Raw genomic sequence first — 27,910 nt, 5'->3', positions numbered from 1 at the left:
GAGTTGAACAATAAGAACACTTGGACACAGGAAGGGCAACATTATACACTGGGGCCTGTCACGGAGTGGGGGGCGGGGGAGAGATAGCATTAGGAGAAATACCTAATGAAAATGACGAGTTAATGGGTGCAGCACACCAACATGGCACATGTATACATATGTAACAAACCTGCATGTTGTGCACATGTACCCTAGAACTTAAAGTATAATAAAAAAAAAATAAAATGCCAAATTACCACCAATTACATTATAATAAAAAAAAAAAAAAGAGCTCAAACACAGGAAATGACATTCCTTCAGTAAATGCCTCATGGAAGCTGGGAGAGGAAGAAAACAGTTATTTATTTTCTCTACCAAAAAAAAAAGTTTTTAAGCTTTGCTTTAAAATGGGAGGCTGAAAGATTATGTGTATTAACAGGATAAAATAATTCTTTATGAATTGGCATTTGGGATGGATAAGAGTTGTCTTAAAATCTTTACACCAATTCATAATTATCTGTAGTAGAAAAGGTCATCTCGCTGGGTGCAGTGGCTCTCGTCTGTAATCCCAACACTTCAGGAGCCTGAGGTGGGCAGATCACCTGAGGTCAGAAGTTCAAGACCAGCCTGGCCAACATGGCGAAACCCCATCTCTACTAAAAATACAAAAATTAGCCGGGTATGGTGGTGCTTGCCGGTAATCCCAGCTATTCAGGAAGCTGAGACAAGAGAAGAGCTTGAACCTGGGAGGCAAAGGTTGCAGTGAGCTGAGATTATGCCACTGCCCTCCGGCCTGGGCGACAGAGTGAGACTTCATCTCAGAAAAAGAAAAGGTCATCTCGTTGCTTCCCAGCTACCATGTGGCCACTCAAGATAAGAAAGGTCATGAAATATAAAGTCACACTTCTATTGAAATCCTGTGTACATCACTGATGTTTCTAACAAATAAAAAATTCCTATAATAATGTTTTCATTGTAAATTTCATGTTATTTTAATAAAAATTTTAGGTTTTCTTTAATCTCCAAGGAAGGTGAAGCTATATTATACATGAAAGAAATCTTTTGAAAACACATATTTTGACTTTACTAAATTTACAGGAGACAAAAGAGGTCAAGAAAGGAGGGAGAAATTAAACATATGTATTCCAGAGGGGCTTCAGGCATCTTTGGTTTGCCATCCTTCACGCCTGTCAACTCTGTTTGCAGATAAAACCATGATGCCATTATTTATCCTGTTGTTCCATTTTTTACTTATAACATTATATGTCCACTTTTCCCATCCTTATCTTTCTTATCACTGTGTGGCCCATGCCATAGATACCTTCCCTCTTCACAGTACCCCTCTCTTCTTGAAGCTTCTAGAACCCCACTGTCATCCTGTTTCCATTACACACTTTTATACCTTCTGTGTCACCCAAGCCACTTCTATGGCTTCAACTATAATTTTCAATCTTCTAACTCCTTAAATCTAAGCCTCCTTAGGCTTGTGCATGAGCTCCAAACCCTTATTTCTAATTTCCTACAAAACACTTTCACCTGGAAAGGTAGAATCAGAATCAGTATACTCAAAACGCAAGTCATCACCTCTGCCCATCCCCTTACCACCCAATGGTCCACTTTTCAATGACCAGCACCTAGTGGCTGAGCCTGGTATCTTCATCTTCTCCCTGTTCCAAGCAGTTGGTCATCTGCTCACCTTAACTGTATCTCTCATTTAATCTCTTCTGAGCCTGTCCCTTGCACTGATCAGTGCCTTATTTTAAGCCATTATCATTTCTCACCCATATTTCTGCACGAGCCTCCTAACTAGCATCCCAGCCTCTAGGTTTGGACTCCTGGCCTTCCCAAGTCAGCCTTCCCACTGCCACCACTGTCTTGAGTCATCTTGCCCTTGTCTAAAATACTTTGGTAAAAATCCCAGCTTATTATGGTGTATGATGACCCTTGTGATGCCTGCTTACTCTTCCTGTCTTGCCAACCCTCCAAGAGACCACATATTTTCCAAAACACTGGAAGACATGCCTCATGTGCTCTCATGCCAACCTGTCTTTGCCTATACATGTTCCTTCTATAAGAAACCCCCATTTCTTTTGTTTGCTTGCTTCACTCCTATTCACTTTCCAAGATCCCAGCTCAAATGTCAATTTCTCAAGGAAGGCTTTCCTAACCTTACCCATCCCCTTCTCCTTGGTTGTTCTCCAAATCATCAGTGACCAATCTGAGTCAGACTTCCCTACAAACTGGGCTTTTCATCTGCCTCTGAAAACTCACTCCATTGTAGTACCACTGCCAGTGACTCTCCCCGCTCGACTCAGCACTAGGAGGATGGGAACTATGTTGTGTTTTATCTCCTTATCCCAAAGCTCAGCATGCAGACTCAGAGTTCAATATGTTCAGTGGGTGAAGGAACAGGAAGGGTGGGTACAATCCGCTTTACTTGTCTCTGCAGATGTTTTCTTGCCCTGAGCCCTGTACTCTCACCATCCTTTCCTAAGTGCTACCATATTTGAGTTTTACTGTTAAGGGAATGTCTACTAGATGGGAAAAACCACTGGCCTCTTTTAACCAGTGTGTCCAGTGTCCTCTGCTAGTAAATTACAGAAGTGGAAGCCAAAGTCTTGACAGTGACCTTCAACGTCCTTCCCGACTGGCTCACTCCACTCCTATGACTTTTCTGACAACATTTGCTGCAATCCAGGCTTTACAATATTTCTGCTCCAACCACACAGACCTCCTTCCTAAACCTTGAGAACATAAGGCCGGTTCCCGCCTTGGGGTCTTTCAGTTGTCCAGAACGATAAATGCTCTTCCTTCAAATAGCTGCAATTTCAGATCTTTGCCCAAATGTCACCTTCTCAGTGATGCCTTCTTTAACTACCCCTGGCACCCTCAGACTTCCTATATTCTGGGTTCCCCAGTTGGTTTTGTATCTCCATAGCGTCTGTCATCTGGCACACTATATTTGTCTCCCTCTACGAATGGAAGCTCCCTCTAAGTAGGGATTTTGTCTATTTCATTCCCTGCCAAATCTCCAGCATCCAGTTCTCAGTACATAGCAGGTGCTCAGTGATTGATCTTCCACACTAGGTAATGGTTTTCAAGTTTTTAAAAAGCAGCACAAACAAAAACAACAAAACAGACAATCCAATTTTTAAAATGGGCAAAGGACTTGAATAGGCATTTCTCTGAAGAACATATACAAAGGTCCAATACACAATGAAAAAATGCTCAACATCACTAATCATTAGGGAAATGCAAACCAAAAGTACAGTGAAATACTACCTCACACCCATTAGAATGATTACTATAAAAAAACAAACAAACAGAAAACAAGTGCTGGTGAAGACGTGGAGAAATAGGAAGCCCTCTCCATTGTTGGTAGGAATGTAAAATGGAGCAGCCACTGTGAAAAACTGTGGTAGTCCCTCAAAAAATTAAACTGAATTATCACATGATTCATCAAATCCTCCTCTAGATATATAGCCAGAAGAATTGAAAGCAGGGACTCAAAGAGATATTTGTTCACCTATGTTCACGACAGCATTATTCAGAATAGGTGAAAGGTAAAAAATTCTGGCTCACATTACAACATGGGTAAAACCTTGAGAACATTATGCTAAGTGAAATAAGCCAGGCACAGAAGGACAAATAGTATATGATTCTACTTATGTGAGGTACCTGCAGTGGTCCACTCACAGAGACAGGAAATAGAATGGTGGGCACCAAGGGAGGAAGGAATGGAGAGTTAGTGTTTAACGAATATAGAGTTTCAGTCTGAGAACCTGAAAAGGTTCTGGAGATGATGAAGGTGATGGTTGTCCAAACATGTGAATATACATAATGCCACTGAATTATATGCCTAAAATTGGTAAATTTTATGTTATGTACATTTTACCACAATTGAAAAAAAGAAAAAGAAGCTCAACTCTTGTCTTAAACTCAGTAAGAAGCCTAATAGGTAAAGCAGATAGAAGTGAAGCTGCCGTGGTCAGAGCAGGACTGGGGCACCAGGGTGTCTCCACTCTGCTGGCCCCTTGCTCTTGGAGGACGGACCCCACAAATATTGGGAACCACCACAGGTGGGGCCACAGCTCCATCCCAAAGTGCTTACGCACCAGTTTCACTGTTCTTAAGGACGAGAAGTTAAAAAGTCACCCCAGCTCCATTTCTAGAAGGAACTTAGGAAAAAGGAAAAATGCTATCACCAACTGGCCTTGGGCCATATGTCAACACTGACTGATTTTTACAGAGATCACTTTATATCCCAGGGGCAGGGGGAAAATATCAGTGGAAAGAGCAATACTAAGTCACTGGCGCCCGTATTCAATGATCATCAACACCTCACACTTTCCGAGCCCTTTCCCATAATAACAATCCTCAAAACAATCCTGTGGAGTAGGTAGGAAAGGAATTGTGTAATCTCCAATTCACAAGCGAAGAAACATACAAAGTTCACTCATAGAGAAAAACGAAGTGGGACTGACCTCAGGATAATAATCACTAATGCTTATTACAGATTTATTAAGACACGTGCTATGGCTCACGCTTGTAATCCCAGCACTTTGGGAGGCCGAGGCGGGCGGATCATGAGGTCAGGAGATCGAGACCACGGTGAAACCCCGTCTCTACTAAAAATACAAAAAAAATTAGCCGGGCGTGGTGGCGGGCGCCTGTAGTCCCAGCTACTCAGAGAGGCTGAGGCAGGAGAATGGCGTGAACCCGGGAGACGGAGCTTGCAGTGAACCGAGATGCGCCACTGCACTCCAGCCTGGGCGACAGAGTGAGACTCTGTCTCAAAAAAAAAAAAAAAAAAAGACACGTGCTCAACATTTTCCATGGACTATTGGAGTTCATATTTCCAATCAGCCTCCTTCTACCATTTGATAGTTACTGCTGTTATTCCTTTCTATTTTATTTATTTATTTAATTTTTTTTGAGACAGAGTCTCGCTCTGTCACCCAGGCTGGAGTGCAGTGGCGTGATCTCAGCTCACTGCAAACTCTGCCTCCTGGGTTCACGCCATTCTCCTGCCTCAGCCTCCTGAGTAGCTGGGACTACAGGCGCCCGCCACCATACCCGGCTAATTTTTTGTATTTTTAGTAGAAACGGGGTGTCACTGTGTTAGCCAGGATGGTCTCCATCTCCTGACCTCGTGATCTGCCCACCTTGGCCTCCCAAAGTGCTGGGATTACAGGCATGAGCCACCACGCCCAGCCGCAATGAGACACTATTTCTAAAACTAAGAAAAGATTCCTAGATCTTTTAAAATCCTATGAAAATTTTTACACAAAAATATCCTCAAGATGATCAGAATGAATAGTCACATTTGGGTCAGTCCATTCTGTGTCTCCTGATTTTCCCAGGAAACATCTCTCTCTAAAGCACATCATCTGCTGGCAGACAGAGTGTCGATGATTCCCCATCCTTTGCTGAGAGCTCCTTCAGAGCTTTCTGAGGATATGACTGCTTTATTCCCCAGAAACTGGAGACAGGAGAAATATTTTGTGGTTTTTCAACAGTGTTCAGTCTGCAAGGCCACCCCATGGGCTGCAAGAGTTTTGGGCCAATTGAAATAGATATTTATTTGGAAGAACATCAAGCACGGGCTGCAAATGGACAACTATCATGGGCAGGCAAGGAGGAGAAAGGGGCAGAGTCATGGCAGGGCTCAAAGCAACAGCCAGTTACTTCCACTCCTCATGAGAGGCTTTCGGACAATTTCCTTACAAAGACCTAGAAGTGGCTCCTTTGAAACCATCAAACATTGTGTGCGTGTGTGTGTGTGTGTGTGTGTGTGTGTGTGTGTGTGTGTGTATCAGTTATTGCAACAAGAGTTAGATACATATGATGTGGGTGTTTCATTTACTTTGTGTTAAAAACCTAACCACAAGCTGGTCATACATGTGTGGCCTTCAGCTTGGTATGTGTGATGCCATGACGATAGGCCCGCCACCCCACTAACTCTGGGGACACTGCTTTCTCACTTCCATTCCAGACTTAGGTGAAGCCCTAATGTCTTCCAGTGGGACCAAAGTGTGTGCCATTCTTCTCACCTGAAAACCAAGGATCAAGAAGGGTCTTACCGAGTTCTCCTTCAGCTGCAGCCCTTCCCCATTGGGAAGGGAGGACCGTCTCTTGGATGAGTTCCTGTTTGGGGTTGAGGTCATGGCCCCTGCCTTCTTCTTCACAGTGAGCACCTCACAGCTGGCTTGGTCTTCATTGTGTGTGCTCTTCCCGGCATTGATAACCCTGGAGAAGAGGCCGGAAAAGCTGGTCAGACAGACGGATAAAGCTGAGGGCACAGTCCCTTGTCAAGGGTCAGCCAAGACAGTCTCTACAACTGGCCCAGAACTACAGCCCTCTTAATGCAAAGAACATTATGGTCTCGGTATTTTATGTTCCCAAATAAATGAAAAATTTTTTAATGGCATTATGTTAGCACCCATTAAAATATTTACCAAAGAAGTTGTTTTGAGACCTGTTCACCCACAAGCGTCTGATAGATGTGATCAACTACACTAATCCATTTTAGTCAAAACACATGAGGCAATCACTCTTTCAGGTTAAGGAACCGGAATGTTTCGGCAATTACAATGAAGACAGATAATCTGGCTCAGGGAATTCTGTTTCACTTCTCCAAGTGATAAACAGCAAAACCACCATCAATCTTATCAAGGTACATGGCAGTAATTTACAGCATGTCGTAAAAATCCAAGAGAACAGAGAACGATATTTCACTACTGCCATACCCATGTTTGCTTTACACAAAGGCAAGCAAATGGATCAAAGGTTTACTCTTTTAAAACTATTTTTAACTCTTTGTCTTTTTTCATATAGAATAATATTCATCACACTGGGCTATAGGCACTCTGATTTGGACACCAAGACACATAATAAGGCATGTTGACACTGCTTTGCTCGAATTACTACATGTTTGAAGCACAGAAATGCTTCAGGAAAACATGCTGCATCATTCATGCACCTTTTTCTCTATCAGGTGACTATAGACTCAACTCTTGGGTTTCCACACCGCTTTCTTCTTAAGTAATTAAGCAGCAGCTAAAACAGATTTCCTTAAAGAGTTTCCCTTGATCTGCCACTGGCTGTGTTTCCTTTCTAAAGCTTCAATAGTGTCACAGTCCTGACAGAGTGAGTGTGGAGTTTACGGAACTCAGTAGTAAGGAAAGAAAAGGTGTTTGTTTTTTCTTTTTAAGGTAAGCTAAATAAAAATTCGCTCTATAAGTGTGGTGTGTACACTGCTCTATTGATTGAGTTGCACAGCCTAACAGTTAAAAATCATTATTTTCAAATGACTTTTTAAAAACCTTTCCATGCTACAATAATTAATAGGCTCAGAGTAAATTGCAAAAATAGTACAGAGTCCCATGTAGCTTTTGACCAATTCTCCAAACAGTAACATCTTATATAAGACAGTACAATATCAAACTGAGAAAATGACATTGATACAATACTCTCACCCAGACTCCTGACCTTATTCAAATTTCACCAGTTCTTACATCAGATAGCTTTTAGTACTAAAAATGGTATCAATTTCCATAAGCCAACACACACATGCCACAACCAAATAGGAAATGGAAAGCAAATTGAGATTTGAGTGCCACAAGATGTAAGCGAGCGTGTTTCAAAGCACGCTTCTGCCAAACTCTGGAACTCTATGGAGGTGTTTCAGACATTTTAACATTTTCTTTATTTTTAAAATGTATACATTTTTAAAAATGCAATAATTTAAAAGTTCATTCCCATCTGTACATGTGATCAAATAAATGCAAGTTGACATATTTTGGGCAGCTTTAGCATATTAAGCCATCTATCTTTTCAATTGACCATATCATTGATTGGAAGGAGATTTTTTTTAATTACTATTTGCAATTACTTATCTGAAAGTTCTAACAAAAAGATCGTATCAGTCATCTATTTCCTCAATTTCAAATTTCTGTATTAATAAAAAGGGCTTCGCTGGTCCTATCAGGTTTACTATGAATTTCAACTTTAGCATATTTTTATAAACAAAAGCCTATGTTTACTTATTTCACATATTACAGCATTTCCTAAGGTTTGTCTTTAAGTAGACTGTTGTACAAAGTTTGACAATTGTTGTCCTGGGGCTTGTGCAAGGAGGTGGGCATCCTTGCTGATCTGAGGTCAAATTGGCCTCGGGGGCTTATCACACACTGTCAGGGGCTGAGCAGTGGGGAAAGGGAGGATTCAATGAGTATTTTCTTGCCCCACCTTCAAGGAAAGGCATTTGCTCTCTCCTCTAAGGGAAGATATTTTCATATGGCTTAAGGATAAAATGTAAATATTAAGGACACAATCAGGCTACCTGCATGATGGTTAATCCCACCTCATTTACTGCCTGAGCTAAGCAACTTACCCGAAGCTCCACAGCCAGGAAGTGGCACAGCTGGGATTCAGAATGAGCCTATCTTGACCCCTAACCCAACCTCTTCCTATTGTGCCCTGGGGACATCAGTCTGTGACAGGTTGAGCTGGACTGTGGGGAAGCATAGAATCAACAAATCAGGCAAGATCTGGTCCAGGCCTGAGAGGGCGGGCCTTTCCCAGCGTCTCTGGCTATTGGAGGAGTCTGGGAAAAGGCCCAGGAAAGAGGAAAGAACAGGTGGCTCAGATCTGTCTGTCCCTAGAGAAGCTCCTGCTATCCAGGCCAAGTCACTAGGGGACCTGCTGCTGAAGCTCATAGTACAGAACATGCGTTCGTCTGGCACGTGCCTTTTACATCTCTCCTCAGAGAACCAAACCAGGCAGAGGAAGGAGGTCCAAAATACCACCTGCCTCCTCTCAGACACTGCTGGTGACTTTCCAAGCACCATGTTTGGGGAGGATTGTTTACTGGGTGATGTTATACCACCATGGGGTCCCAAATGAGCGCCTTCCCCGGGGAAAGCTCAAGTGGAGGTTCAGCTGGGAAAACCTGTTCATGACAACCATCCCTCCATACTGTCGTCCGTACAAGATCCTGGCTGCTATTTCCAGAACCTGGCATCACCCTGACCACTGGCACCTAATCATCTTGGGCTGTAGAAAGGTGTTTTTTCCTTTGGTTTTGTTTTTTGAACCAAAAAAGCATCGCTGATCTCCAATAGCTACATGCCAGGCTGACTCATCCACCACTGCTGTTTCCAACAGACAACAAAGCTACTATAATTACATAAATCACGAATCCCTGTCCCCTTAACGTGCTTAGTCTCCTGTCTTTCTCTGAGTGGTTATTAAACTCTAAAGTTGACCTAACTTCAGCAAGAGGTCTTAGAAACTTCATTGCAAGCATATGAGAAACCAGTGACCTGGATGACCATGACTGGCGCAAGGAAGGTCACACAGCTAAATGTGAACACACTTTTTAGTTCTGAGAGCTTTCTGCTTCAGCTCTCCGGTTGTTTTATTTTCCTATTGTGCATCTATTCTTGTCGGTGCCTGGTTCAGAGGTCTGTCCTGCAATGACTCAAACCCAGAGAACTGTGAAAGAACAATTACTGGTGCCCTTACTTTGCTGTTTCATTTGAACGTAGCTTATGAATAACACTAATGAAGTATCAGACAGTCAGAAATGTCAATCTAATGGGAAGATGGCGGTCCCACCTCTGTAAGCCTGTTTTGTCAGAAATCTGATTACCATTAAGATGATAAAATATTAATTTAAATATTAAATTTTAAATATCAATTTAAAGTCACTGTGTTTAAAAAAAAAAAACAAAAAACGCCACAACTCGTATCCCCTAGTTTATATTATTTCAACTCCCCTACTTCACACAGCTTTAGTAGAAAGGCCTCATTCTTCTCAATCTCATTTGGCGCTAACAAGTTTGACCAGTATCAAATATTTTATTTTGTACTTCAAAAGTAAATGCTTTGTTAACTGTATGTGAACAAAACCTTTAATTTTATAAAAAGTAATAGAGAAAAACTTTGTTTCACAAGCTGAGGAGCAGCACGCTGTTAACAGATTCAACAGTTTCCTTAAAGGCAAGCAGGTGGACCAGGGGCCCCACTCCCTTGCTATATGCTCCAGAGTAAAGTCAGTACCACCTTGAGGTCAACAGGAAAGGCGACTATACTATCTACATTCTTGGCCTAAACAATACTTACCCATGATGCTTATTTTGAAGGCTTTAAAAAAAATGCTGGTGGACCATGAAGCATCATACCTTTGGTCACATTATTTTCCAGTTTACAAAGAGGGAAAGTATTTTTCTGGAAATTAAACTGGAGGTAATAAGTCATGGTGGTTCTTAATAAAAACTATCTCCCTAGAATACAGCACATAGCAGGTGCTCAACAAATGTTTACTGAATGAACGAATCTGACAGAAATCAACTCTGCTACTTCCTAGATGTAGATAATAGTATCTCACATTTGTTGGGAACTATGTATGATCCAGAGACTGCTGTTAGTATTTTGTAGAAAGTAATTAACTCATTTCATCCTCTTGTCAACTCTATAAGGTAGCTGCCACTGTTACTCCCTTTTTAAACGAAGTCACAGCTAGTGACTGGCAGAGTAGTTTGGTCAAGTTACTTAACTTTTGCAAATCTCAGTTCCTTAGCTGTACTTCATGGATTAAATTCTATGACTTACTAAGATTGTGTGTGTGTGTGTGTGTGTGTGTGTGTGTGTGTGTGTGTTGGGGAGGGGCGTTTTAGTCATCATAATTAAAGACATGGGTAATTTTGAAGTTAGGTTTAAATTCAAGTAGGAAAAACGTTAGAGGTTGAAGGGGAAGCATAGCTACTGTCTCCTCAATATGGAAAGTTTATACCCAGTTTATTCAACTCTTAGAAGAACAACAAGACACATCTGCCCTGAGAGAGACACATGGTAAAGTTAAATTTATTTATGTACTGCTTTAACCTACCAGCCTACCTTCAATTTAACCAAAACCCCTAAGATTTTTCCCCTTGTAAAAATAGGTAAACACAGAGCTTTACAAACTTGAAAGTAAAAAATCCTGTATGTGTATCAGATACACCTTGAAATTATTACTTAAATCTCAGGCATGAACATGAGTGAGATCGTAGCAATAGCAGAATCTACTTAGAAGAGCAAACGATTCATTCTGTGTTACCATGATACACACACTTGGAATACTCATTTTTCTTCTATTTGTGAAATACTCTAGTCAATTTATTTTGTAATCACCACCTCAATTTCAGCAGAAAAGTCTTGCTTTTACATGATTGTTAAATTGTCAAGTTATCTGCCTTCTCACCTTATAAACCTGACTTCAAGGATACTCATTTGATGACATGACACTTAGAAAACATCCCTATCGCTAAACACAGACAAAGTAAGTACCTCAAGTATTCTTACATAGTGGTCCTGTCACAAAGGCCACTGGCCCCAGAACAGTTTTCAACAGATTTACAGAAGATAGCCAATCAACAAAGGACAGATTGGATATTTTTTAAGGTTTCCCATGTGGCACGTATGGTGCTAAATACTTCACAGGTGGCAAAGTCACTCAACACCAACTCCCTCTCCCTCCCCACCATGAGGCACTCGGCACAGTGCAGAAGGCAGACACAGGGACAATGGTCGGAGACAACTGATTCAAACTTGGTCTCTGTTAATTACTATCTCCAGCTATGTGTTCTTGGGCAAGGTACTTCTTTCCCCTAAAATAAGAATAGTCACTTCCCATCAGAAAAGAGTTACGAGAATTAAATGCTCTAGCATGAAAAGTATTCGATGAGTGCCTGGTACATAGTAAGCACTCAAAATATGTTATTTAATCATAATACACCAAATGCAAAGCTAGCTGCCTCTTCTATCAGGACCCAAGGATGTTATCCAGCCATGCGAGTTAGAGGAGCATCGCCTCCTTTCTACGCCTTTCCATCAGCATCCCTCTGCCTCCCTCAGGAACACATGGCCAGACATCCAGAGCCTTCGGGGACAAGGCATGACGCTTCCCAGAACAGGTACCTCCTCTGAGCCCTCTTCTCAAGCCACATGCTCTGTACACAGGAGAGTATCCATATGGTTCTGAACATGCTGCTTCCAGATTCCCATCCAGATCTGCCCACCCACATCAGCTCTGGGCCCCCAGGCTCCTGGACTCAGAAGCACAGGTCTCAGGACCACAGAAAAAGGCCAAATAGAGAATCTTGTGTTGTGGTTATTGTTGTCTTGCTTTGTTTTCAAGGAAATATCAAGGCCTTGACAGTTTAGGCTAAAAAGTTTACACTAAGTGTTCATACTGGTTAGCAGACAGTATTGACAAATGTTTAAGAGCAGGTGTCTCCTGAGGGCCATCAGGTGAAGTGAGATTTATATATAACTAGGAGGTAGACAGTAAAATACAGTGTGTGTGTGTGGGGGGGGGGATAAGTAACTTATGGAAGACCAAATAAAGCTATCAAAGATGAAAATTCTCTTTTCCAGGTGACCTCTTGGGCAACGTCTCATGTGGTTCTCTCAAGTGGTTACTGGCCACACAGATGGGCTGGAAAATAAGGGCGACTTAATTCCTAGCTGCAGTAATAACCTCTTATTTCTGGGGTACTGAGAAACCACAGCTCTGACCAGGAACCTAAGCATTTGGTAACAGCCATCAGCAAATCCAGCTGGATGGCCAGTCAAAACATCCATCAAGAATAACAGCTTCTCCCAGAGGGTTTCACCTGGCTCTAGGTGGCAGGGGGACAGGAGATCATCTCAGCCTGTTCACAATCCATGACCAGGGAGAAGAAAGGATGGTATAAAATGAAATTGCTGTGGTGTTTGGCTTTCACGTTTTTGAAGGTGGCTAAGTAACATCTTATGACTTGTGTGGTAGTGTGGCTGGGCAGTCTAAGTGCCATCTTGTGGAGGAAGCCGCATGTAAAGGCAGAATAAACACAGGCTAGGAAGAGGTCCTTCTGTACCCCACAACCTTAGACCTTCTGGCTCCCAGGCTCTGTCTGTGGCTAAGAGCAGTGACCAACAAGGGGTTGCAAACTGGGGTCTCAAGGGCCACATTCAGCCCACAATCAGATTGGTATTTTAAAATTTTTGCCCACAAAGTGTTCATTAAAAGGTAAATTAGTTGCCAATATTTTAAAATTGGGATATTTATATTAAAATCTTAATTTTCCAATTTCTTTTGAAAATTAATACATCCAGCTACACACGTCACAATCTTGAGTGACTATAATCAGCTGGACCTGAGGAGAGGCTGCCCCCCACGAGATAGGACATGTCCTTGCTAGTTTACCCCAGATCTTACTCTGTCCACTTTTGTCATTGAAGTGACCAGCCTGGCCTCATGGGCATTTGAATCTGTAACCTTGCAATTAGATCTCTGTGACTTTATGAGTAAATCCAAAAAAAAAAATACATAGTATTTGTTGATGAAAATAATTTTAAAAATATTTATTGTGTAATCATAGGGTAAGTCAAGATGGCAAGGAGATGCTTTCTACTCTCAAGGAGCCTAAAGTCATTTATGTTAGTTTTAGTCCTTCTGGGTTTCTGACACAAAATACCACTCATTGTTGTAATCCCAGCACTTTGGGAGGCCAAAGCAGGAGGATCATTTGAGGCCAGGAGTTTGAGACCAGCCTGGTCAACATGGTGTGAGCCTGTTTCTACAAAAAAAAACAAAACAAAACAAAAAAAAAACACCCAATGTGGTGGCATGTGCCTGTAGTCCCAGGTACTTGAGAGGCTGAGGTGAAAGGACTGCTTGAGCCTAGGAGAAGTTGGATGTTGCAGTGAGCTATGATTGTGCCACTGTACTCTAGTGTGGATGATAGAATGAGACCGTGTCTCTCTAGAGAGACAGAGAGAGAGAGAGAGAGAGAAAGAAATAAAAAACAAAACAAAAACAAAAACACACACCATAAACTGGGTAGCTTGTAAATTTCTCACAGTTTTGGAGGCTGAGAAATCCAAGTTCAAGATATCAGCAAGTTTTTGTGTCTGGTGAGGCCCCCTTTCTGGTTCATAAATGGTTGTGTTCTCACTGTGACCTCACATGGCAGAAAAGACAAAGCAGCTCTCTGGGGCCTCTTTTCTAAAAGCACTAATCCCATTCATGAGGGCTCCATCCTCATGATCTAAACAATTTCGAAAGGCCCCCACCTCCAAAAACCATCACACTGCGGGTAAGGATTTCAACATATGCATTGGGGGTGGGGGATGCACACATTTAGTCCATTGGCCCTTCTCAGAAAAACTACAATTTGCTTGAATTAATGCCATACTCAAGGCCTATGTCGCAAGGCATCTGAGAACACAGGGGAGACAAGTCAACAAAAGAAGAGTCGGGGGAAGTATCACAGATGAAGAGGCATCTGAGCTCAGTGTTATGGAATGAAGGAAATCAACACTCAGACAAAAGGTAAGGAAAGGCTCTCCTGGCAGAGGAACAGCCTATGAAAACAGAAGGTCTTGTGAAGTTTATAAAGAGGTGTAGGGTGTGACCTAAGTATTGGCTTGGTGAGGGAGCTACATCAGAACTAGACCACGAAATTCTATAGGAGCTTTATTCTATGCGGCCTATAACCAATGGCAGAAATCTAAGACTGTTTAAACTAGGGACTGCTGTGATCACAGTTACTTTAGAAAAAGAACACTTGTGGCTTAGTAGAAAATGGGTTCTAGAGGACAAATGACAAAGGAAGAACTCAGGCAGGGTCTCTTAACGATAGTGCTAGTGACAAAGAGGTTGTGAACCAAACAATGGCTCTCGGTGGAAGGGAAGAGAGGGGGCGAATGAACCGAGAAGTCCCATGAAACCTGGTGGACATGGGTTATGGAGAAGAGAGAAGAGGATGAATCCCATGTTTCCAAAATGGCAGAGTGAGGAGAATGAGGTGCCACTGATAATGAAGGGAGGTGAGAAGGTGAAACAAGTCTTGGTGGTGGGGAGTTCTGAGGGGTCAGATAATGCAATTGGTTTTAGGTCAGTGAACAGAGAGTTCAAGGTACCAGAAATTTCGAAGTCAGTAGCTGCCAAGTTCAACTTAAACAATGGCTGGCAAACTATTGCCCATGGGCCAAAGCTGGACACTGCTTGTTTTTACACAGCCTGCAAGTTAAGAATGATTTTTATATTTTAAGTAGTTGGGGGGAAAAAAGAATATTTCATGTCAACATTACGTAAAATTCAAATTTCAGTTTTGCTGCAACACAGCCACATTCATTCATTTACATATTGTCTCTTGTGGTTTTCATACCATAATGGCAGAGTTATTAGTAGTTGCAACAGGGACTATTTGGCTCACGAATATTTACTATTGGGTCTTTACAGAAAACGTGTACTGACCCCTGAACTTATTAGGTTGAATTATCTGAAATTGTTTTTGCAGATCAAAAACAGTTGAATACTGATGATTTCACATGGTTACACGTAATACACAGGTGAAGCAAAAGAGAGAGATACAGGTTTGGGTAGAACTTAACATGCATTTTGGCATTATTAGTAACATTAGCTGTGGATATACTTTGCTTTACCATTTGGAGGCCATCACTAACTTCTGTCCCCTTCACCAATATAATCAGATAACTGAGAATGAAAAAACAAACAATAAAGATCAAAAGAAGATATAATGTTGCCGCATAGATTTCCCCACATAAATATCAGCGTTTGCTTCTTCATATTGGTTGTTTAGAAATGAACATTTAACATAGTAAAAATGAAAATCAGAAAGTCATCTTCGTGTATTTCCTTTCAATAATCCTCTGGGTTCCCTTGGCAAAACCATTAATACCACCAATGTCCAACTTCCTTATTTAAATAAGGAAGTCTGTGCTCTGTCAGATGCTGGAAGAATTCCCGTACAAGGTCCCAGTGCTGCTCTGTTGGACCCAAGTGAAATCAAAATAAAAGGCCAATCCAAATAAGATTGAAGTGTTGAAGTTTTGCATAAAATAAAGCAGAAAAATGCTTTTTGCAGGTTTAGAACAATATTATTTGTATAGAGCTATTTGCATCTGTTGGTGATTAAGGGAAAAAAAGCAAAGTTCTGCTTTTCTAAAGATCAGATTTGTTTTATTTACCAGCTATATCAGTACTATCAGCAATGTGAGAAATTTTTTTAAACAAAAAATTTTTTTGAAAGTCAGTTTCAAATGTGTAATTTAAACAAAATTTTTTTTTGAAAGTCAGTTTCAAATGTGTAATTTAAAAACCCAAACTTTAAAAAGCCTGAAACTAATAAAATATGAAACCAAAAGACAGAAGTATTCTAATCTCAACAGACTTCAGATAAAACATACACATTTTTAATTGACAGGTCCTCAAAAATCCCAGACACCACCTAGGCTTTCTCCTTGTTGCTGGATAAAGAAAGAAAGTATTGGACTATCTAGGCCTCTGGTATTTTCCTTTTAAACCTTAAAGTAACACAAGAGGAATAAAGTTATACAGAAGAGGACTGTTATGTAGTAAGGAGGGTTTTACACCCTAACTTGGGAGTTATCTTTAAAGAGGTGCTATCCACCTTCACATGGGAGGCCACTCCACCTAAACATACAGCAGAGCAGGAAACATGGGAGGGGCAGGTAGACAGGTTTTTCTCTGCTAGAAATTCGAGATGCAGTCTCATATAGCTTTTAAGAGCAGAGAGACTCTGGAACCAGATTCCCTAGGTTTGAATCCTGGATCCGCAAGTAGCTAACTGCATGACTTTTGGCAAGTTATTTCCCTGCGCCTCAGTTTCTCATAAGATGGGGATAATGAACAGTATTTTTCTCATATGGTAGCTGTCTGACTGTTGTAAAAAAAGAAATGTTAAAAGTGTTTCATAGGCTGGGCATGGTGGCTCATGCTTGTAATTCCAGCACTTTGGGAGGCTGAGGCAGGCGGATTGCTTGAGGTCAGGAGTTTGAGACCAGTCTGACCAACATGGTGAAACCCTGTCTCTACTAAAAATACAAAAATTAACCGAGCGTGGTGGTGCGTGCCTATAGTCCCAGCTACTTGGGAGGCTGAGGCACGAGAATTGCTTGAACCCGAGAGGTGGAGGATGCAGTGAACCGAGATGGCGCCACTGCACTCCAGCCTAGGCAACAGAGGGAGAATCTGTCTCAGAAAAAAAAACAAAAACAAACAAACAAACAAAAAAACTACAAGTGTTTTATACTTAACAACTTAATGCTTTTAACTGTAAACATGAGAAAGGTGTTGTTAGTATCCTCATTTTATTGGCCCCGTCAATGTCATATGCATGATGATTTATTTAGGTAAATGTCCTAGGTGAGCCATTCTGATATCTTCTTATAGCAACTGAGGTTTCACATTATGTACTGTGCTCACACATATGATAATCTTGCAATTAGTTGCACAACAGACTATAAATAAAACACAGGTAACACAAGAAGGAATTGTGACATGTCACATGGTTTCAGTACTTCAGTATATTTTTTCCAAGGCAAGCACAGTATTACTGCAAATGTACATTAAAAGTGATAATCAATTTTCCCCTTACTACTTCCGTCTTTTTTAAAAAGTACTTTTTGAGAAAAGTATTTTAACTGAAAACAATTCGCTTTGAAAAATCTTTACCCTAGTGTTAATTAACCTGCAGAGAAAGTTTGTTTCCAGATTAAAGACTGAACAATACATCAAGTGGCCCTTTGAAAACTAGTTGATATCTGATCAAATATTTTTACTTTTGTCCCGAGACCCAGGGCAAAGCTCAGTTAACAATCCAAGTCTCCCTAATTTACAAGGGAAAGAACATGCTAATTTAGCCCTTGAGGTCTCAGAATGACCAATCTGAGTTTCATTTTAGGCAAACTGATTTGTCTACCCTAAGAAAGCTAGAAAGTACAATAAGACTTTGCTATGGCCTTTGTCAGCCTTAAACAATGAGATTCAGAAATTATGACTAAGCATCGAGCTTATTCCAGCGCAGTGCAAAGCTTAAGAATAGCCACCTGGGCAGCACACACTCCAAATGGATGGGGTTGGTGTTCCAAACTGGAGAAGCTAAGGTTTCACTTATATAGGCAGAAACAGTTTCAGCAGGGTTCAGCACTTTCTGTACAAAGCCAGTATGTAACATTACGGCGATTTGCTTAGTATGGATTGCTACATTCCAAGGAAGATTGCTTTAGCATTCCTAAGAAATAATGTTCTGAGGGGCAAGGGGGGCGTCTTATCTCTGATGCTGCTTCTTCATTGCTAATCATTTACAGGAAAAGGCAGAAATTGCAACCGCATGCTACATGATTCAGGTTACATAGCCACATTCCTCTCAAGGCTCAAGATAACTTAAATTTCCAACAGCTTTAAGTTTGGATTATTTAATTTCACACTTTGAGGGAGACAAATGCACTGAATGTAAGCTATTTTAAATTAGATGCTTAATACCATCCTTAAATAAAAAGGACAAGGTGGACTACAAATATATTTCAATTAGTCAAGGGTAGATGTGTTCCAAAATGTTGTGTGTTTATTTCAGTTGTGTTCTCCCTATCTCAAATCACATAGCATGGAGTAGGCACTCAATAAATGTTAACTGAATGAATAAACAAATTAACTCATTTTGCCCTAACACCCCATGGGAGAGAGACTAGAATAATGAAGGTGTTCTAAGCCTGCCCATATATTTCTTAAAGCTTACAATATTTGGAGTTTCTCATTTGATTTCTGCATTCCATAGAAAAAAATTAATTATAAGCACTTCTACTAGGAAATGAGCTTGGGAGTAGGATATGTTAAAGTGACCCCTAAACATTCTCCAGCAAAGAAGTGGCTGATAGATGTCAGAGCCTAGGGTACCTCTTCATCCAAATTCCACCTCTGGCTTCTGCCTTATAAATAAGTTCTCACCCTATTAACAGTTATAGCCGACCAAGAAGGCCCTGGAGGGCCAGGATGGCTCTTTCACAACATCAAAAGACTACTGCAAAGGAGGGAAATTCCAAAGTTCTAAGCAGGACCTGGAAGTAGCAGAAGGCAATTCTGACACTATCGGTTTGAAGCTACCCAGCCATGCAATGAGTTACCTCAAAAAATAGAATTCCCTTTACTGGAAATGTCCAAAAGCTGGCTTATGACCTCCCAGGGATACTCTGAGGGTCTCTGCATGGAATGGGAAGTTCCTAAGGCTTCTTTTCCAGCTGTTGAGCCTATACCTCCATCCTCTTCTTGCCTCCATCTGTAGTTAATATAAAATCTATACTTCTTTCAGAGCTAAAATTTACACAGAACATAGTTTTAGAAAAGTGGAGTGGTACTTCTTGCTGAGGCAATTCTCTCACACCTGGTAGACCATATTTGAGGTATGGCAAGTCTCTGTAAAAATGGAAATTTCATTGACTTGACTTCCTATCCCCAACTAGACCTTTAATACGGGCGTACAAGGGAACCTCAAGTGTTGCTGTTCCTTGGGGGCTGCAAATGTGGCTTGCTGTTCTTCCTCCTCAGACAACTTTCCCTGGGAGATTCTATTCCCAAGGCTTCATTTAAGATCCAAACACTAAGCACTGCCAAAATCATGTCTACAGTACAGATCTCTGGGGTGCCTGGCCCGTGTTTCCAAATACCTTTAGAATATATGCATTTGCATGTTGCACAACATGGAAGCTGCCTAACCCTATATTCATTTCTCCTTCCTTCTGCTGTCTCCTTCCTGTCTCAAATACGATCCTCCTTCTGGTGTTCTTTGTCTTAGTGGACCAAGAATTCCAAGGAGCATCCTTGTCCTCCCAGCTTACTCCTCTCCCTACATCTAGCTTCTCAGCCTGTGGGGCTAAGTCGTAACTATGACTTACATCCCCAATTCCATGCCTTGTTCAGGCCCTTGTCACATCCAGCAGGCACCAATATTTAAACCTCCTAACCTGTTGTCTCTTCTTGGTAAATCCTGCACAGCATGGCCGGACTGACCTTTCTCAACCTTGAATGTGGCCATGTCCCTCCCATGCTCAAATATCTCCAAATGGGCTCTGAAGATTTCAGGATAAAATTTAAACTTTTGGGCCAGGCGCAGCGGCTCATGCTTGTAATCCCAGTATTTTGGAAGGCCAAGGCAGGCGGATCATCTGAGGTCAGGAGTTCGAGACCAGCCTAGCCAACATGGCGAAACCGTCTGATTTAAAAAAAAAACACAAAAATTAGCTGGGCATGGTGGCAGGCACCTGTAGTCCCAGCTACTAAGGAGGCTGAGACAGGAGAATCTCTTGAACCCAGGAGGCGGAAGTTGCAGTGAGCCAAGATTGCGCCAGTGCACTCCAGCCTGGGCAACAGTGAGATTCCGCCTCAAAAAGAAAAATTTTTTTTTAACTTTTTAGCTTACCACATCAGTGTCTTCCTGACGGGCCCTCTGCATATCCTCAGCTTCCCCCATCTGGTCTCCTCACACCCCCTCATCCTTAGCCATAATAAACAGCTTGTGGTTTACAAAAAGCACCCAGTTGCTACATAGCACGATTCCTTCTCACATGCCTTTTCCACCCCCTGCAATGACCTAACCCCCTCTTGTCTGACACACATCCCTTGTCCTTCAGTATTCAGTTTGTTAAGGCTGTTTTGCATGCACTTTATTGTTCTCAAAGACTGCAGTGTAACCAGTAAGTAGCACAGTGCTCATAGTATGGAAATCACCAGAAACTTGGATTGGTGTCCTGGCTCTGCCACTGGCTAGTTATGTGCCTTGGGGAGGTTAATGGGCTACTGTGTGGACTAAGAGAATGCATAAATGTAAAGTGCATACACTTGTCAGAGACATGTTTTTATCTGCCCAGACTCCCTTTCTCCTAGACATCACCTTTCCTTCCCACCCTCCTCCATCCCATTCATATGGTTTTTCCATGGCCAGAGGTGACTGGTCTAGGGATGGCCACCTGATCTCTGAGCTGAGCCAATTAGGGCCCTTCTATGAAAAATGAAAGAAAGAAAAAGGCAGCAGAAGGCAAGAGGGGGAAGAGAGGGAGAGACAAAGAGGAGAATACATATTTGTGAGAAGAGTACATATTGGAAATAGAATCTCAACAGAGTCCCTAGTTCTAGGTGTTTCCGAGCCCCATTTGTCTTTGTAATATCTGGGTAACCCCAGTATTCTCTAATAAATTCCCCTTGAATGGCTGTCAATTGCAAGCTAGAGTATAGCAAGACCCAACTCTCAATACACCCTCACTATACTATCATTAGTAAACTGTAAGCGCCTTGAAGGTAGGGGTAGAATCTTATTTAATTCTGTATTCTCAGAGATTAGCATAGTGGCTGATATACTGCAGGCAGTCAAATACCTACTAAATGAAAGGTTTGTTGACTTCAGGGGAGAAATTGTAATTCAGGGTTAAAACTTACATCACAAGCTCAAGGATCTCCACCTAACATCCTGTGCTAAGAGGTAAAGGACAACAAGAAGTAGCAAATTTTTGCCAGTTATGACCAGAGCAAGCCAGTGAGGTAAACATCTGATAGCCACTGGTCAGGCATATTTAATCTTCTGAATATCTTTGATTTATTATCAATTGAGTAAATCAAAGTTTATTTTAAGGATACAAAAAAAAAGCTGTTAAACTTACATAGATAACTATTACTGAAGCTTACCAAGAGTAGACAGTGAGCTGTTCAGAAATCTAGCAACTGAAAAAAAAAAAAAAAAATCATCACTCCCATGGCCTGGGATACGGAAGGACTCAGAAATTGTTGGAAATTCCACAGACTCAAAATGAGGTAACTGTTTACCTTCCTTATTGCATTTTAATCTAGAGATTAAAATAGATCTCATTGTTCCAGAATCCTGCCTATGGTAAGAAATAAGTTCTCAATAGCTGAGAATAAATTTTAATAGCGGAACCAGAAGCATAAGAGAGGAAATCAGGAGGACGAATTTTTCTTCATAAAAAGGACCATGAGGTTAATTTTCATTTCATTACATTTCTAAATTGCATATACTTTTGTATGCTGGTTGCAAAACATCCTTTCTGTATTGACATGAAGTATAAATTAATCAGTAAATACATAAAATTCTTACAGCCTACATTTTCAAAATAGTTCCTAACTCATTAATTTATTCCTAAAATAAGGTGCAAAAGTTTATTAATAAGATGACTAATAAATCTGATACATGAATTAACCAAAACCAACACCAAATCACCGTTAGATTCAGGCTTACCTGAAAATTTTATTAAACCACAACTTAATAAAACACAATACTAAATGACTACAAATGCAATCTAGGACACTTTCCACGGCAAGCTATATTTAGGACTCCAAGCTCTGTTGTGTAGAATGGTTCTCAGATTTTCATGTGCCTATGAGTCATCTGGAGGACTTCTTAAAACATCGTTTTTAGGGCCCCACTCTCTGAGATTCAAACTCAGTAGATCTAAGGTAGGATCTGAGCAAAGCTCCCAAGTGGCGGTGACACTTTGGGCTTACTGATGATGACTGAGTTGCACTGGCCTGGATGAGTCATGGTCGTTTTGATTTCACCAAGCACTGGAATTCCCCTGCATCCTCAGCCTCATTCCACTGAGCTGGAGAATTGTACGTGATATACCCTTAGTTTATAATCCACTGGTGGTGGCTGGTACTACGAGAGTCAGAAGCTCAAGAGACTCCTCGAGATGGAAAGGGGATCCTAGTGAGGCACTGAATTATGGTAATAGGAACATAAACCTGGTGGGGTTGGGGGGCAGTCACTGGGAGTGGGACAAGGGGGACTAGGGACTAGGATAATGGGGACTCCCAAAAAAGTTGGGAACAAAAATACTGGCAGGTCATTAGCTGCAGGGGAAGGGAGTGGGAATAGTGGTGAATGAGAGACTACCTCACGTGGAATTCCTGTTAGGAAATGGTTGGGAATAGAAAAGAAATGGTAACAGAGGGTGGGAGAGGGCAGGGGACACACAGGAAGCTTGTTTCCCAAGGCGGAAGTGGTTGCCATACAAAGGGGTACAGGGCATCCGGATTGCTCGGCACATCCAACCTGGAAGGTGAATGACCATCTGGGACAACTCTTTTTATATCAAAGATAATGATACACTATCTAAATTATCGATTACAACACACTTTTACTAGAAAGAAAAAGGACTGAAATAACACTTGTAAATACTTGTGATTTAATTGCATATGTCTCAGTTGAGCCTCCCAACAACAAGATAGATAGGGAAGGTATTATCTGTCCCATTCTATAAAAACTGAATCCAGAAAGCTGATTGACCTGGGGTCAGATAGCTATTGGGTGGTAAAATCAGACTGATATCCCACCTGATTCCAAAGCCTATTCACCCACTACCCTATGCAGCAGAGAAAGGAAGCCGAGCAGCTCTCAGATCTAGAAGGAAAACGAAGGGTCCACTGGTATCATACAAGCCAAGTGTGAGGTTTTAAGAGGGAAAGGTGCCAGGTGCTAAGAAAAGTTCGAGTGCCCACTAGATATGGCAAAGAGGTTATCAGTGGCCACTGGTAAGGACTATAAAATTCAAAGTACTAAAATACTCTCCCCTCCCAGAGAAAGAAAAGTTTTAAGATGATAAAATGCACTAAGTCTGAGATGGAATGCATTCATTTCCAGGGAAGTATTTCACTTATCTGCTTCCTTTTTATGAATAAGTTAAAAACTTGAAACAGCATCCATGCCTCTACACAAATTTTAGCTCTAATCCAAAGGTGACACTGTTAAACAACTGCTCTAAAATGCTGTCACAAGTTTCTAAAAATTATAAATAGCAATTTACAGAGTAATTAAATAACAATTTTTTACTTTTTAATTTTTTTGAGACAGCGTCTCAGTCTGCCACCCAGGCTGGAGTGCAGTGGTGTGTGATCATGGCTCACTGCAGCCTAAAGCAATCCAGGCTCAAGAAATCCTTCTCCCTCAGCCTCCAGGTAGCTGGAACTACCGACGTGTGCCACCATGCCTGGCTAATTTTTTTTCTATACTTTTTGTAGATACAGGGTTTCACCATGTTGTTCAGGCTGGTCTCAAACTCCTGGGCTCAAGCAATGCACCTGCCTTGGCCTCCCAAAGAGCTGGGACTACAGGTGGGAGCCACTGTGCCTGGGCAACAATTTTTTTAAGTTAGCTCCAAATTCCATGGACATTTCAAAACTTAATATATATGTTTTTATTATATATATATATATATATGTAGTTAAAGATTTACTGATAATTTAGTTTTAAACTTTCAAATTATTTTTTAAAAATAATTTTGACTCCTGAAAATTAAATAAAAATTTTTAAAAGCACACCCAATAATTAAAAAGTTAACTGCATAGCAAATTGGTAATCTAACAATACAAATTAGTAATCAAAAAATGCAAGTGACTTTTAAACAACTATAGGACAAAAATCTAAAGAGGAAAAATGTAAACAAAATAAAATCCCAAAATGTCCTTGGCAGTTTTACTGTTAGAAATATCGGTATTGACATTTTGAAACTATGTATATACGGATATATAAAGATATATTTTAAAATATGTATTATATAAAATATATATTCTAGTAACATATACATAAACTATATATGTAATATATATATATATATATATATTTTTTTTTTTTTTTTTCTTTTGTAGGGGAAAGCATGAATGCAGTCCCCCACTACCACAAATTATGCAGTCGAGTTTCGCACTTTTGGTGAAATCACAGGGGTCAGCGCATCCAGAGTGCAATGGATAAACCTCGCCCTGGGAAAACTACCTTCGTGATCATGTTATCTCCCCTGCCAGGTAAGAACGGGATATAGAATAAATGTTATTTATTAACAGCCATAATCATTAATGTAAGGCAATAAATATAAATAAATTGAAGAAAAACCTTGTAATGTTAAATTTGAATTGGAGATATCAATATGAAGTCAACTGCTAAATACATGCATTTTTTAATGCTGTCTACTCAAAGGGCCTGGAAACAAGGACATCCCAGGACTGTGAGCATTCTAAACACCCAGACTTTGGTTTCCAAATACTACTCCCCAGTGAAAGAAACCAGCGTTTCTTGGCAAAATGGTGATTCCAGATATGAGACAGTAAAAGTATAAGGTGAGGCAGAGGCAGCTTGTAGGGCCAGAAAGCATAAAAGCGCTCAAAGATAATACGGCATTTCAGAAGGACACAGGAGTATGCTTGAAGGGGCTATCACTGGTTATTCTGAGTTAATTAACCTCAAAAACAAACGTTAACACAGAGAAAAAAGAAATCCCTAAATCTACAGTGCTAATTAAAAGGAAAAATAAAACTAAATTGCTAGGGCTGGGCGCAGTGGCTCATGCCTGTAATCCCAACACTTTGGGAGGCCAAGGTGGGTGGATCGCCTGAGGTCAGGAGTTCAAGACAAGCCTGGCCAACATGGTGAAATACTGTCTCTATTAAAAATACAAAAAATAGCCAGGCATGGTGGCGGGCACCTGTAATCCCAGCTACTTGGGAGGCTGAGGCAGGAGAATCACCTGAACCCGGGAGGTGAAGGTTGCAGTGAGCCGAGATCGTGCCATTGCCCTCCAGCCTGGGCAACAAGTGTGAAACTCCATCTCAAACAAACAAAAAACTAAATTGTTACAACTGGAGGTGACTATCATACTAGTTACTTATTCTGAAAATTGATAATTAAAGGAGAGAAATTAAACATTGACCTATCTTGTTGAGAAAAAAAAACTAGTTTTTTCCTAGTTAATAAAGTACTAGGGACTGAATGTTTGTATCTCTGCCAAAATTCATATGTTGAAATCCTAACCCCTAATAGGATGCTGTTAAGAGATGGGGCTTTTGGATGGCCGGGCGCGGTGGCTCATGCCTGTAATCCCAGCACTTTGGGAGGCTGAGGTGGGTGGATCACGAGGTCAGGGGTTCGAGACCAGCCTGACCAACATGGTGAAACCCTGTCACTACTAAAAATACAAAAATTAGCTGGGTGTGGTGGTGGGCGCCTGTAATCCCAGCTACTCAGGAGGCTGAGGCAGGAGAATTGCTTGAACCTGGGAGGCAGAGGTTGCAGTGAGGCGAGATTGTGCCACTGCACTCCAGCCTGGGCGACAGAGCAAGACTCTGTCTCAAAAAAAAAAAAAAAAAAAAAAAAAAAGATGGGGCTTTTGGGAGGTAATTCGGTCATGAAGGTGGAGCCCTGGTGAATGGGGTTGGTGCTTTTGTAACAGAAACCCCTGGGAGCTCTCTGGCTTTCCTTCCTACATGTGAGGCTACAAGAAGGTGGCAGTCTATAACCAGGAAGTCTATAACCAGGCCCTCACTGGAACTTGACCATGCTGGCACCCTGATCCCGGACTTCCAGCCTCTGGAACTGTGAAAAGTAAATTTGTTGTTTATAAACCACTCAGTCTGTGATACTTTGTTACAGCAGCCCAGACTAAGAAATAATAAAGAAATGTTATTTTTTACAGAAAAATGCCATAATGTAGAGGAATTGATAATTGGAAAATAATCATTCTGCAATCTGCAATGACATAATTGGTTTGGGCAAAGATCATCCACAGATGCTAAATCTCTTAGATGAAAGATTATTGTCAAAAGAGTGGTTACGTGGTGCCACCTCACAGATTTCTTGCTAATTTCATGGAGACAAACATACCTTTAAAAGGGAAAGATATGGTGAAACCAGTGACCAAACATGGGTCCTGTGAGTGGGATGACCCGACACTGCATGAGTGGGATACACCTCCTGATGTGATGCAACTTGAAATGCACAGCATCACCTAGAAAGTATTCTTCCCAATCTAACTAAGCCTTTAAGCATAAATCCCAGTGTATGGGAAACAAAGGAGATAGAGAATTGGGCTAATCATCACAAGGAAACAACTAGAAAAGACTAAAACATTGTGATAGTCTGTAGAAAACTAGTTTGGTTTCTTCAAAAGGTCAACCTTATAATAAAAAGGCCATAAAAAGACATTTCTGGCATGGGGGGGTGGAAATGCAAATATGGACCATATGTCATGAATCAATGAGAAGTTTCTTGGGGGCAATAGTGGTTTGTGCTTCTGTAGGAGAAATGTGCTTGTTCTTAGGTGATTCAGAGTGAAATATTTAAGGGTTAGATAATTGAAAAGGATTCAAAGGAAAAAATGTATTTAGGGAGATAAAGCAAACTAGCGAAATGTTAATAACATGAATCTAGGTGAAAGATATTCAGGTACACATTAAATTATTCTTTCAACACTTCTACATATTTGAAATGTTTAATAAAAGGTTGAGAGAAGGATCTACATGTTGCTTTAATCCTATGAGGAAATGAAAGTTTTTACAAATGCTAACGATAAAATGTGAAAACATATGTAAAATTCAAAATTATAGAAAGAGGACTAAAAGAAAATATCAAGAATGGAAGGAGTTTCAATGCACATATACTAACCACAGTTCAGATACTTATTAAAAATCAAGACTCAAATATAGCTCTCGGTTTCCTGGCTGCCACAGCAGAACTGTGGCCACTGTCACAACTTTCCATCATCCAAAGGCCAACACTGCTAGTTCTATAGGGAAACTAGAGCTGGTTCAGAGGAAATGCTTCTTCCCATGGGTTTCCTATGGGAAAACCTCATTGATAAAGGGAACAACATCCTCATCATCACCCCCACAATATATGCAAGGGGAAGGGAGCCTACTCCTTTCTATTGTCTGTCTTGCTATAGAAGATAAGGAAGTTCTATTGTCTATCTCTCTACAGAAGATAAGGGGGTACTTCCAAAGTCAAGTGCACTGAAAGCCCTATTGGGAAGAGAGGTAGGTAGGGATGAAGAATAAAGACAAAATTCACAGAGGACTACAGAGATGGCCAAGCTGCACATCATTCAAATCAACTTCCATAGATGCCATCTGCTCCAAAAAAGTCTTTTGATAAAAAGCTGGGCAGCAGACCAAAAAACAAAACAAAACAAAACATGAAAGAAACGACAAAAACCGTCATTTTCTGTTTGTTGCTCACATATGGAAACAAGATTGATTTCTGCATTGTTGAAAAGAGATCAACTTTTTCTTTAAAGCTGAGCAGCA

At 40.9% G+C, this 27,910-nt stretch overlaps 1 protein-coding gene and 1 non-coding gene across 4 annotated transcripts in view; both read right to left on the bottom strand.

Moving 5' to 3' along the window:
• Positions 1–27,910, bottom strand: part of PPM1H (protein phosphatase, Mg2+/Mn2+ dependent 1H) — a 305,954-nt gene that overhangs the window by 196,901 nt on the left and 81,143 nt on the right. For all 3 annotated transcript variants that reach the window (XM_055251348.2, XM_055251350.2, XM_055251349.2), the window contains exon 2: positions 6,063–6,228. In XM_055251348.2, the coding sequence (XP_055107323.1) occupies positions 6,063–6,228 (166 nt within the window). The remainder of the gene's footprint in view (positions 1–6,062; positions 6,229–27,910) is intronic.
• LOC129467156 (U1 spliceosomal RNA) lies at positions 24,482–24,645 on the bottom strand. Its single transcript, XR_008652287.1, has one exon. It is a non-coding gene; the product is annotated as a U1 spliceosomal RNA (small nuclear RNA).

This window comes from Symphalangus syndactylus, chromosome 17, assembly GCF_028878055.3.
Source record: "Symphalangus syndactylus isolate Jambi chromosome 17, NHGRI_mSymSyn1-v2.1_pri, whole genome shotgun sequence".
Taxonomy (NCBI): Eukaryota; Metazoa; Chordata; class Mammalia; order Primates; family Hylobatidae; genus Symphalangus; species Symphalangus syndactylus.
Note: the sequence above shows the minus strand (reverse complement) of the source record. Positions and strands in the feature narration are given on the sequence as shown.